Source organism: Ixodes scapularis, unplaced genomic scaffold (assembly GCF_016920785.2).
Source record: "Ixodes scapularis isolate PalLabHiFi unplaced genomic scaffold, ASM1692078v2 PGA_scaffold3__209_contigs__length_174095766, whole genome shotgun sequence".
NCBI classification, from domain to species: domain Eukaryota; kingdom Metazoa; phylum Arthropoda; class Arachnida; order Ixodida; family Ixodidae; genus Ixodes; species Ixodes scapularis.
The window spans coordinates 152,618,970-152,631,993 of record NW_024609868.1 but is presented as its reverse complement, the minus strand read 5'-3'; the positions used below and the strand labels follow the sequence as shown (position 1 = coordinate 152,631,993).

At 44.5% G+C, this 13,024-nt stretch overlaps 1 protein-coding gene across 1 annotated transcript in view; it reads left to right on the top strand.

The window, feature by feature from the left end:
• Positions 1-8,317, top strand: part of LOC8026608 (probable G-protein coupled receptor 21) — a 131,262-nt gene extending 122,945 nt beyond the window's left edge. Inside the window, exons 2-3 of the mRNA XM_042292929.1 lie at positions 7,076-7,103; positions 7,194-8,317. Of these exons, the coding sequence (XP_042148863.1) occupies positions 7,076-7,103; positions 7,194-8,121 (956 nt within the window). The 3' untranslated portion in view covers positions 8,122-8,317. The remainder of the gene's footprint in view (positions 1-7,075; positions 7,104-7,193) is intronic.
• The last annotated feature ends 4,707 nt before the right edge of the window (positions 8,318-13,024 follow it).

Genomic DNA, 13,024 nt, shown 5'->3' with positions numbered 1-13,024 from the left:
GTAGAGATATTTCAATCCAAACGGACTCGCACTCGAATTGGAGATCAAACTGGCGAATAGCCCGTAAATGTTTCTTAAGTGCAATTAGTACACCACCACTGAATTTAATGGAAAGGTTTTCATAATCTCGATCCCGACGAAACACTGTATATTCGGGAGGGAAATAGTCCAGGGATGCAAATGAGCTATTTAACCAAGTTTCACTTCAAGAAATGAAATCGTAATCACCTAGAACAACGTTAATAAAAAAATAGGAGCCTTCGTACGCAGACCGCGGTCGTTTTGATAAAACACTGAACAATTCATGTATCAAGCTAGTTGGGCGTAGCTGTGTCACGAACATCATTGCGCCCTGCAACATAGAAAAATGGCTTAAAAGGGAGCCCATTGGCCAAACGTCTGAAGCGTTCACTTTGTCGAAGTCATTCTCGTCCACAGCAATGCGAAATGACGAGTAGCTTCCGTGTCTAGTTTTTAACTTGGTACATGTAAAAGATTTTCTGTCCGAAACTGCCGTTAGCAGCTCCCCAACATCAATACACGTAGTGTCAGGATTGAGACGGGAAACAAAAAGCGCCTTAAACCTTGGTGCTCTAGGGGCTGACGATAGCTTACTTGCTTGCGCAGGAGCCTGAGGATGGCTTGACTCTTTTTTTTCCGTTAGATGAGCGTGAAGCCATCGGCATCTGTAGACGCCTTCGGCACGATCACCGCGGGCGGCAGTACGGTGGACCCTGCAGCCACAGCAGATGTAGATGTATCACGCAAATGGGTGGAAGTAAAACGTCTCCCGGACGCCTCCAGAGTGGTTGATGCAACGAACCGGCCGGGTGAATCTTTCCCAAGAACCTCCGCGAAGCTTGCGGACGCAGGACCGAGTTGCGCAGACGGCGTTGTAGTCGGCCGTGGCTCAACGTTTTGGGCAGTAAAACGACGTAACATTTCCGTGTTCTTTGACAGATGCAGAAGCAGAGACGCGTTTTCCGCCTTGACCGAGCCAACTTCTTTGACGAGTGAATCAACCTTGTCATGTAGTCCCACCAACAAGTCTTTCAGACAGCCACACGCGCTGCAGTTTCCCACAACGGTGCTCACCGATGCCACGTCACTCATCAGGAGGGCGTTGTTCCGTAATAGCACTAACTTCATCGGAGCCATTTCGCCTCGTGCAGAATTTACACTTGTAATTGCTGATACTACTCTGCATGAAGTAATCGTAGTCCTTTCACACAACGTCGATGCACTTATAGTGAAAGCGGGTACCGCAAGGCCGCGAACATCGCAGGAATTGCATCCGGCCGATGAACGCTTCGGAGCACACCGAGCACTCGTCCTTCGAGTAGGGCTAATTGCCAGTAAGGGAGCGCGTGAGCATGCGACTGCCCTCATTCAGTGCGCAGCGCTGAATAAGGGCAGTCGCATGCTCATTTCTTTATGAATATTGTCCCGAATGACGAGGTGACGAGACAAAGAATAACCGAGGAAACTGAAACGTTTAATTGGGGCGAACTTGTGCCAAAAACAAAAAGTGAACAGGAGACAACAACAGAGCGTCCCGGGCGTCGAAGTTGCCCGCGACGCTCTGTGCAGCAGGGTCGAACGCTGGGGCGAGACTGACTCCGGCTCGCCACGCGGAGCAACTTTTGTACTGGCCTGGGTTTTTGAAACATTCGACCTAGAACGTTCGGCGCGTAGAACATTCGTAACTCGATTAGACGAGAAAGTTCTCGAACTTGCGAGAACAACAAGTAGAAAGAATAAATAAAAGAACATTCCGCTACCTGGAATCGACCCCAGATCTTCCGCGCGACCGTCAAGCGCGGTTACCTTACGGCTACGCACGCTCTCGCTCCGCGACGGAATATTCAAACTGTAATGATTTTATGTGCGCAAATGCCATTCAACATTAAATGGTCTACGTAGCATGCATTTGGACAATCAGGAAATGTAACTCATTATAAATTTTTGTTCTTGTGGCGTTCTGTTCTTTTTTCTTTTAGAATACTACAATTAGTGAAAGTATTGCTTTTTTTTCACTATTAGCTCCGACTGGTACTCGACAATTACGTTTTTTTATGTTTTTTTTATCTTAGGTTTTATGGACTCGTGGACGGAGTCAACGAGAACAGCGCTTCATCTGCCGTTCCTAAAAAAACCTAGCGAGTTCCCGTTTCAGTTTTACCGATGCAACATGGAACGGAGGCGTTACATCGTTCCTTTCAGGAGGAACGGGTCCCGGGAACCTCGTTCCCTGGAATACCGTTCCGTGCAACATTGGGATGGACACTTTGGCAAAATTCACTATCCTTCCAAAAGCTTTTTTTTTTCTTCTTTCTTTTGTTCAAGCGCACTTATTTTCTTTTTACTGTCCGCTGTTACTGATAGCTCGATTCGATGGTAGTTTTGGATCGTATTGCTTAATACTCAAAGCCCTTATTATACAGAGTGTTTGCCGAAAATCACGAGTCGAGCGTTTCGCTCCGCGGAATGCTGAACCACAAATCTCGGGATGCAGCGCTAGCGGTCCGAGTATGATTCCAAAGCTTCAAAATTTAACATTATTATTAGCCGGTCTGAAAGGTAAATTTTCGAGAACTTTAAGCGAGAAAAGTGTGTTCATTTTTGACGCAGATAGTCCTTATACCCAACCCTTCGATGGCTTCCTTTAGCCGACATTTTACCCATTGCAAATTTTAGAAAAAAAAAATAAAATAAGACTCGTCATACTTACCCCCTCGTGGGCTTCGTCTAAGGGGATAAGGAGTATGGCGACGGCAAATACATAAAGACGCTGCTTAATTGTTGCGTATAGTTTTTCTCTTTGTTATACAGGCAGAGCAGTATTACGCCTGGTTTATTGTTCCAACTCAATCAGGTGATGAGCACGATCTCTACCTAATTATGGACCAACTTCATTAACCAGTGTTCCTTGCAAAATGTTTTAGCATATAATTTATTTTAACCTCGTTATTTTTTTTTTTTAATTATTCATTTTTTACCTTATGTCAACCAGGTTTACCTAAAACTTACTCGTGTAAGACGCAACTTATTTCTTATTTAATTTACGCAAGAGCTTTATTGTACTTTCGAGAATGGTTTTCTTATAGACTGCATATTTCTTTTTGTCTAAAGCTTTCGATAATGTTTCTTACCAGCTACTTCGTCTGAAGTTAGGTAAATTAAACATTGACCGGAATATCATAGAGGTAAATTAAACATTACCAGAACATCATCGGGTGAATCGACCATTTTTTGTCTAACACAACCCAATTCGTAACTAACGACTTCCAATCCTCAACTTGTCCTGTTGACTCTGGTTTGCCGCAAGGCTCAGTTCTTGGCCCCCCGCTTTTTCCTGTATGCATAAACGATTTAGTTAACACTATAAATTTATCAATTACGTTGTTTGCGACAATTGTGTCGTTTTTTTTATTTTTATTTTCTCCTCTAGTGTTGATACCTCCCTATCTTAATATAACCAAAACACATTTTTATATTGCTGTAGCTCGTGAAAACTGCGACTTAATAATAACAAGTGTAAATTATTGACAATTTTGCGCCACCCAGTTCGTAGCAGTGTTGGACAAAATACTCGATAAAAGTATTTAAGTTACGTTACTAAATACTTGCATCATAAAGTATTTAAAATACTATTCAAGTTACTTTCACTCTAAAGTATCTTGAGTAGAATACAAATACTTAGAAATGTAATTTAATTACTCTTCAAGATACTTCCGCATTGCTTAATTTGTGTCGACGTCATTGACAACGTCAATTATACAGCTGCGAAAATCTGGTTTACCAGAATGGTTTATTAGCACGCAACAACACAAAACGAAAAGGAAAAAAAAAGTATCGCACAGTTATTTTATGCAGTCATATCATAAGGAGCAGGATATTGTCACGAAAAAAAAAATGATGAGGCGGGGAGTGACTGAAGAAACTAAACATTTGATGGGGCGAACCTCTGCCCAAAACAAAATAGGCAAAGACTAGCGTCACAGGCGTCGATGTCGGCGAAACAGCAGGATCAAGCGCTGGGGCGAGACTGACTCTGGACCGCCACACGGAGCACCTTTTGTACCCGCGTGGATTTCTAGAACATTCGGCGTAGAACATTCGTAACTCGATCAGACGACAAGGTTTTCAACTTCCGAGAATGTCAAGTTGAAAGAATAAATAAAAAGAGGACACTGCACCCTGGAATCGAACCCGGAGCCTCTGCGCGAGAGCCAAGCGCGACAACCATTAGGACACGCATTCGCTCTGCAACGCGCGTGGCAATATCGCTGAAAATGTTGCAAAAATATCTCTGGGACAAAAAGAAAGGTCGCTTTGGGGAGGGGATCATACCGTGGCGTCCTTAGCGGTTAACTTTAGAACCACATCGATGGGGACAACAAATACAATGACTCAGCGCTTGGCTACATGACCGAATGCGGCGTCAGCGTTCGGCTGGAGTTCGTGTTCTCCGGTGAGGGGGAGGAAGAGGGGGAGGCTCTTTTGTTACCACTCCGGCTTGCATGAAGAATGCAGCATGCACGGCCCTCAGCTCAGCACAAGAGCCGAAGTGGGTCGAGCTCGGATCTTCTGACGACTGCTTTCGGGAAAGATCCGGCACTAACGTCACTTCGTTTATTGTTTGTACTTTTACATTACACTGTGCCCCACGCTCTATTGAAGAAAATGGCATAAAAATTCTTACAAGGCCTGTGGGCACGTGCACAGGCCTTGTGTGGGGTAAACAACGAAGTGTGGGGACAACAAACGGGACAAAGCGCGTCGCCAATAGGCAGCCGGCAACGGCCAGGCGGCGCCAGCAGGGTGAGAGCGCACGGTTATACCATATCTCGTTGTAACTTGGCAAACGGCGAACAATAAGCCCCACATTGCGTGCCGAAGGCTTCGAAATGCGCGACGTATACGAGCGCAACGAACACATATTGCAGCATGACGCAGCAAAAAGCCTGATATTTCTTCGGAGTTGAGGCGCGCTCCGGTGATACGCAGTCACGTTCCGATTGGCCCGCCAGGGCCGTAGCTTCCGCTCTACTGGCACGTTACGCGATCACGGCTTCCTGGGATACCCATGGAGTATTTCTTGCTTCAGACACTAGGCTCAGCGGCGCCACCAGAGTAATAGCTCACGTTTGAACAATGCAGCCGCCACTCCCAGGGGTACCCAATATTTCTGGCTTCAGTTGCTAGATGGCGCCACACCGAACAGCATTGCAGGTTACCTATAGTGACATCGCTGAATATCACGTCCTGCGGCGCACCTTAGACGCATCGTTTAACTACAATCCATATTCCCTCTAAACGAACTTGGAATACGGATATGAGTGAATGGATAAAAAAGATAACCTACATAATAGCCACGTCAGTGGTCGCACCTTCAAGTAGGTAGCGTTCAGAAGGGCGCTCAACGCTGCGGGACGCTTTGTTGGCATTTTGAGTGGTTATCCAGCTCGTAGTTCATTTCCGGTCCTGTTCTATCCCTAAGAATGATTGTTTACAGACAGTGTTCGCGAGAGCAATAAGTGCCGGACTAACGCCACAAAGAAAAAAAAAGAAAAAAAACACCTCGACGTTTTGCAGTAGCGTTGTCAAATAGGCAAGCAAAAAAAAAAAAAAGTCTTATTTTTGTGTTTACTTTTCATTTTGTTTTCTATTTGTTATTTTCTTGAAGCTCAAGTCTGCATTGTTGTCGTAGGTCGTTTCCCGGTCTGCGTTAAGCCTCAGTGTGGCAATCTTTTTCTTCCGTAAAACCACCCCCTTTGTTTGAATATTTTTGAAGGGAAACTCTGGGGAACAAAAAGGCGCCTTGGGAAGGCGAGGAGAAAACCTTCATTTTACGAGCTTTGGAGTGAAATATTAATCAAAATCGCAAAAAAGCGATGTTCTCACGATCTCAATCAAAGCCACCGTAGCTAATCGGAGCTAGCGCCAGGATTTGGTTGCTCGAAACAATGTTTACGTTTGCTCGTGCCACGCCCACGCCACTTCATACTGAAAAAGTCGTAAAATGGCGGAATGTGAAAAATGTATTTGGGATAATGAGTACAAGATACTCAGATTTGTAATTAAGGTAGAGTATCAAATACTCTAGATCAAAAGTATTTGCAAGATACCAAGATACTTCAAAAATTATTTGAAATACACTATCTTGAGTAGAGTATTTGAGATAGGCACAAGTCTGGTCCGTAGTAACGTTTTTACCTACAACTCTGCAGGTTCTGCCCTAGAGGTGGTAAGACATCCTATAAGTAAAAGGCAATCGTTCAACCGCCAACTTCTTCTAGGAAACACACATTAATTATAGAGCTAACAACGCTAATAACATGCTTGGATATTTACTTCGTAACTTCTCTATAATGTCTTCACCTGTCAAACTTTTACTATACAAAACTTTCGTTCGTTTTAAACTTGATTGTGCATCATTAGTATGAGATCCAGGCCCTAAATATTTTGTAAATAGCCTAGAAGCAATACAAAATTGCAGTCCACGTTTTATTTTTTCTAACTACACTCGTTTTATCAAGTATATCATTAGTGAAAACTAATTCAAATATCGCTCATCTTGTCCTAGAAAGAAAAGTTGCACGTCTAGGTCTATTTAACAAAAAGGTACCATTGTAATCAGCCACTCAAAAGAGAGCTTTTTTTGTGGTGTCATATTCATCCTCTCGTACAGATCACCGTCATAAAGTAAATATCCCTCATTCTTGTATTAACATGTTTCTTTTCCTTCATCGATACCAAAGACCAGGGCTGAATAGAACCACCTGCCCAACTCTATTGTCACTATCACCGACGCATCAGTTCTCAAATTCGCCATAGAATACTATTTTTTCTCTAACCTACGTTTGTTGTTCCTTTGTTGTGTTTCTCCAATTGTATGTATGTCTGTCTACTTTCCACTCCCATATGTAAGGCCTGCTGGGCCTTAAAGGTGATGGAATAAATAAACTGATATAAACATGCCACCCCACGGATGATGGGCCTATACGGTGTTTGAAATAGGTTGTTCAGCGTCCCTTCAGGGACGGCTCAACAGTCTCGCCAGCGAACTAAGTTGCAATCGTCCTTTTTTCTGATTCGCAGCCTGCTCCGGCCAGGTGTCCATAGCGACCGCAGGCGTGCCGCTCTAGGATGCTGCCAGAATCCGCGGCCGACGGTCTCAACACTCTGGGTGATGACCCGGGCCTGCCGGCGTCTGCAAGGCTGGCCGAGGCGCTCATTCTGCTCATCATCTGCGTGAGCGTGGTGGCCGCCAACGTGCTGGTCATTGCCACGCTGTTGTACACGACGCGTGAGGTGCTTGACTACTACCTCATCTCCCTAGCCGTAGCCGACCTGCTGTGCGGGGTACTCATCGTGCCGCTGTCCGTGTACCCGGCCATCGCGCAGGACTGGGTCTACGGGGACTTCGTGTGCCGGCTGAGCGGCTATGTGGCCGTGACATTGTGGAGCGTGAGCGTGTACAGTTTCATGTGGCTCTCGGTGGACCGGTACCTCGCCATCCGCAAGCCGCTGCGCTACGACACCATCCAGACGCGCACCCGCTGCCAGTGCTGGATGCTCTTCACCTGGATGACCTCCATGTTCATGTACTGCCCGCCCCTGTTCGGCTTCTCCAACGGCCACTTCTACCGGGACGCTTACGTGTGCATGCTCGACTTGTCCAGCATTCTGCCGTACACGCTCACGCTCGCGCTGCTGGTGCTGGTGCCGAGCGTGCTTACGGTGATTTACACTTACTTCTTCATCTTCACCACGATGCGCAAGATGCGCAAGTGCCTCAGCAAGGAGGAGAAGGAGTACGCGACCGCCATCGGCGAGCATCTGTCCAATCCGGACCACATCATGTCCTTCGTCATCATCGTTCTTTTTTGGCTTTCCTGGCTGCCCTGGATCTGCCTGCAGATCTACGAGAAGGCCGAGGGGCAACGGCTACGCTTTCATGCACTGCACTTCGGCCTGCTGTGGCTCGGGGTGCTTGACTGCCTGTGGAAGCCGCTCGTCTACATCACCATGAGTCCCAAGTTTAGGCTCGGTGTTCAACTTCTCTTCATGTCGATCTGCTGCAGACACAAGTCACGCCAGCATCTCATCGTCTAGTGTTACCTAGATGAACGGCACCGCAGCGGATTATCTTCTGCCGGTGGAACACGTCACTTCACTAATGCGGAACAGTGTCAGAGACCCCGGGTATAATATTCCAAAAAGAACCTTTCAATGTTGTGCGCTGACTTTATCATCTTTTGGCAACTGTTCCGTCTTGTTCGTGCATGAGACTAAGGAAATGCCATCGAAATATCCCCTTAATTTACTGAACCCATGTGCTTAACACGCTTGAGATAGAGAAGAGGATGAATTACTTGTTTCTCCTTATGCATTCAGCTAAATTGAACAAAACCTTTATGTTTGTATTCTCCTGGCTTAACGATACCCTCATGAAGACGACGTTGCCGTTCTAATTGAGACTACGTCTTTCTGAGGCTCAATATGGTCCTGAATCATCATGGAGAGTTTTGGCCCCACCCTTCAGAGACGAGCATTTGAAGAACACGCGAAAGTCCGTCTCTTCCATGTTACGTTATCCTGTTGAAAGATCGAAACAGCAGGTTTTTGTCGGATGAACTTATTTATACTTGAGGTCTAAGACAGTTGCGCCTGCATGACGCCCGAAGGGAAGAGACGGTTAACGAGCTAAGCATTCTTCAGTATAAAAGGCCCCAGTCTTTTTCTAAATAAACGTTCACTTCTCTGGTTGTGACACCTAGTTCCATACTCTTAGCTGCGTCTGAAGCAACGGGTGAAGTAGAAAGCGTTGTGATACACGTGTGTTCGCGCGCCATTGCGGTTTCGCCACCGCATGTCGCATGCCTTCCTTGTGTAGTGGCATCTTCTAATGTCCGAATGTTCGAAGTCTTAGTGGATCGAGTCTCAACGCTCCCGGACCATCGATCGCGAGGTCCTTGGTTCAAAGGGTGTCAAATTGATCATTTATGTTTCTACCAACTCAATGTATATCTTTGGTAAGCATTAGGATGAGCCGAAACGACATTGTCCCGTGAATTAACACGCAGGTTTCTCTGCTAGGTCTCCGGTATTGTCGTGCCGTAATGATTGCACGTGATACAGTTCTTTAGTTTACAATGAAATATTTCCCGTCATTTAAGTGCACAGAGTGTAAAGTTATCAGTTTGAGTTAGTTTGAATATACTTAATTAAGACGTCTTACATTATTTTTCGAGATATTTCTAAGGGTTCTGTTAAAGCACTGACAACGCACACTGTCATTGAGGCATTGTCATCCTGCGAAATTTTATTTCACCCTGCGCATGTGACTTGATCCACTCAGCCATACCCTAGCGTGTTTTGCTCCCAAAAATCATTCAATCTGTGGTACTGTCGATGTTGCCGTTGTCAGCATATAATGGAACGCCCTTCGTTGTTGAACAAACTGCTCACACGTTATACACAGACATATCTAGCGTTTTAATCCAATCAAATTTCTAGATGTGGACTATTTTTGTCAGACATTTTAAGGAACCGGAATTAGACGAGTAGCTTTCCGCGTCGGCTGTTCCACAGAAGCATGGCCATGTTCAAAGTACGCCACAGTCTGGAGTCGCAGATCTTTATGAATACCAGCTAGGTGTAGAGAACTATTTCGCCATTCACGATAGCCAGAACTAAAAGACATCCGCCATTTTACCTCGACATTTAGCGACTGTCCGCCATTTTCCGTCCACTAGAAATATAGTAAACAAATTAAGAGCTCATTTTATGAAGATACCTTACAAGTCTTCGTTTGTTAGCCATATTTATAGTAACACATTAAAGCAGCAGTGACTTTTGAGAAAGTTTCAGGCACATGCAGTTCTATTTGAAAATAAAAAAGAACTTGTGGCTCTAGAAATTCTCGACGTGACGGTCGTATTACTTTATGTCGCCCTTGTTTTGACATTATTTTTTGTTGGCTAAGTAATAGAATCAATTTTCACTACTTCAGTAGTCATTGTCATATATACATGGCCTGCACGTGGCGTCGTCGCATCTTGTTGGTAGTCACACCTACTTCTTGCCAAAAAACAAAAAACAACTTTTGCGGTGCGAAATGCATATTGCAGAATGAAAAAGGCTCAGTGACAAGGTTAGCACAATGTCAGATGATGTGACGTCAGTACAAATCGTGTATATGTTGCAATGCATAAAACACTATTTGTCATTAACGTTTAGAATATTTTCTTTCGAATCTTCGTTCTGGAATCTTTAAAAAATCCTACATTAAAGCCTCCGAACGAAAGTCAACGTTTCATAAAAATATGTTTAGCCTTAATCAGACACTTGCGACTTGTCCTGTATATGAGGACACAGCATGCAAAGAGAAGGAAACAAAATTAGAAACTGACTCATCCTTTCTTTTGTGTTTTTATATTGTTGTTTATGAATTGTGAGTTGATATTGCATTTGAAATATTTACCTTCCGTCATTTAAAACTGGGTTTTACAAAAAAAAATGATTTCACCGTATTTTGTTTTGTGCACCGCCTTTAACACAGGGTTTAGGAAGGAACTGATTCACAAGGACGACGACGGCCAAACCACATGATGAGATATTTTCTAGTCGTCAAGATGGTTTCTGGTTTTAATTAGTATCACGTATGGTTTCACCTACAGGTAGCCCACGAATCAGTTCTAGAAAAAATGTGAGCGTTTACTTCCATCGGTACAATCAGATTTTTAAGCTAGGAACAGTGGCGGGAAAAGGACGAGTTCTTGCTGGACAGTTTTCTAGAACGGTTGTCGAGAGTAGATTTTCGGAAACGTAGTGGATGGAAGCTTATGTACATGCTACACGATCAAAGTGGAGAATCGAGAGACGTAGGTGTACCCGGAAAATGGCGGAAGTGTGATCGACGTCATTTGGTGGTGGCTGTGCGTGCAATTTCGGGACGCAAGGTGAGGGGAATTCTCGACGTGCTCGTTCGCTCGTCTATATCTTATGGGAGCCCTGATTGCCTGGGTGGTGACTTTGAATAGGTTCCAGCGTCTCGCTAATCTAAGACAGGCGATCTTAGAAGCTGTACATTGTGTTTAATATGTGACTACAGTCAGCGTTGCCAACCGAGGAGCTCAACGACTCCACGTCTTTCTATTGTAAGGGCGTGAACCGCAGGTTCAGAAGGAGCTTGTAAGCTGCAGTTTCCTTACGTCGTCCAGACGATATTGCGGGATGCAGAATGTATCACGCCTTTGAAACCTAGGTGATAGACCGTGACTGACAACGTCAAAGGTGAATATGTACCCCATACCAGGAACACTGAACACTCCATTGCTTATGGTGACTGGTGACTCTTCACTTGAAAGGTCGGCGCTATTTGATTTCTAGACTTTGCTCATTCTAAGGAGGTACCTTTCAAGAAATATGAGAAAACTGCGTCCGAAATGAGCGGAGGATGTGTAAGATAATTGAAATAGCGGGATCACAGTGTGCTGCAGAAGGTGAGTAGAAATGTTTCAGTGAAGTGACTTATCGAAGATCATCAGTCTAGCATTGCGTAGCAAAACACTTAGCTCCAGATACGAGGGGTATTTCAACAGTTTTGCACACTGCAGATGCGAGGCGAGTACGAGTATGCAGCTGTTTTGGTTTCTCCAAGTTGGGATTCAGACCTTAGTCTAGGAGAGCCTGAGTGCGTTTTCTGCCTACCTGATTCCATTTCTAAAAAAGAAGGCCTTCAAATGAAAGAAAGTAATTAAGTCAAATATCGCTTAATATCCAAGGTTTCCACAGAACACTTGACAGTCTGAGTGGAAGAATCCAAATTCATAATTCCTTGCTTGAAATCAAAGTGTCCAAGGAACCCCTGGAGCCTCCAAAATCTACAAACTGCTTCAACGAGAGTTTTTGCATTCGAAGATTTGGCGAAGAAAGTTCAATGTAGTCGCAACTAATGCCCTTATATTACACGACGTCGTGGAGTCCGCGTGCGGTCCGTGCAGTTCCAGACATCCCCAAAAATTGCGGATAGGAAATGTTCTTTCCTAATCGCCAAATAGACCTCACCTAAACCCACAAAATATTTACTTCTTCGAGAAAGTCAATATATTGTATGGATCTGCGAATACTTGTTCAAACCAAATAGCTCACAATCATAACTAGTTTCAACATTGCCATAGCCCCTTCTATACTCACCAAGCCTAGCAGTTCGACGACGAAACCTTAGAGCGTCCGGTCGCAGATTGGAAGCGCGAGGATCTCGTAGCACAGAACATAAAAGAGGCACTTCTCGGGGAACCTGGACGTCAGCGCACAGCTTTTGCAGCGGCGAGGACCCGAAAAACACTTGTTCGGTCGGGAGAAGTGTGTTTCGGCGTCTCGCCGCAGCGGGGTGCCCAGTCTCGTGGCTCTCCTCTCATTCATTGTCTGCCACTCCACCTTTTCCATTTCGGCGGCCGTTTCTCTTGGCGATCTGCCAGGCTTTGTCAGTATATAGGACGCTATGACATTGAAAATCTAGACGGTGTGTCTTAGCTTTCTCTTGCGCTGTGAAAGGTATGATGACGCGGCGTTATTTCATTTGAGCCCCTATTCGCACATTCCTACAAGAAACCGCTCCTTGGGAGACGGTTTGGTAGCAATCAAGATAGTTCTGATAAGGACCCGAATGATCAGACGCATAAGCATTGAAGGTGATCTTGCAAGAATAGGATGATTTCCAAAACCGTTGTTCCATAATAATAAAAATAAACGTAGATTTCACGAAATGCCGGTAAATGTTTTATGTTAAATAATATTTTCTTTGTTAAAAAGTTGCCTACAGTGTGCACAATCTTTGAAATGATCCTCGTATACTAAATGCGTATATTTATGTGTTTCTTTTTCTTTAAAATAAATTATAGGCTGAATACCAGGCCCATCTTGAAATTATTGCGAAACACCTAAGAGAATATGAAACGCCTTAAGTCAAAATATGCGTGCGTGTCTGTGATTTCTTTTTTTTTTTTAGAGT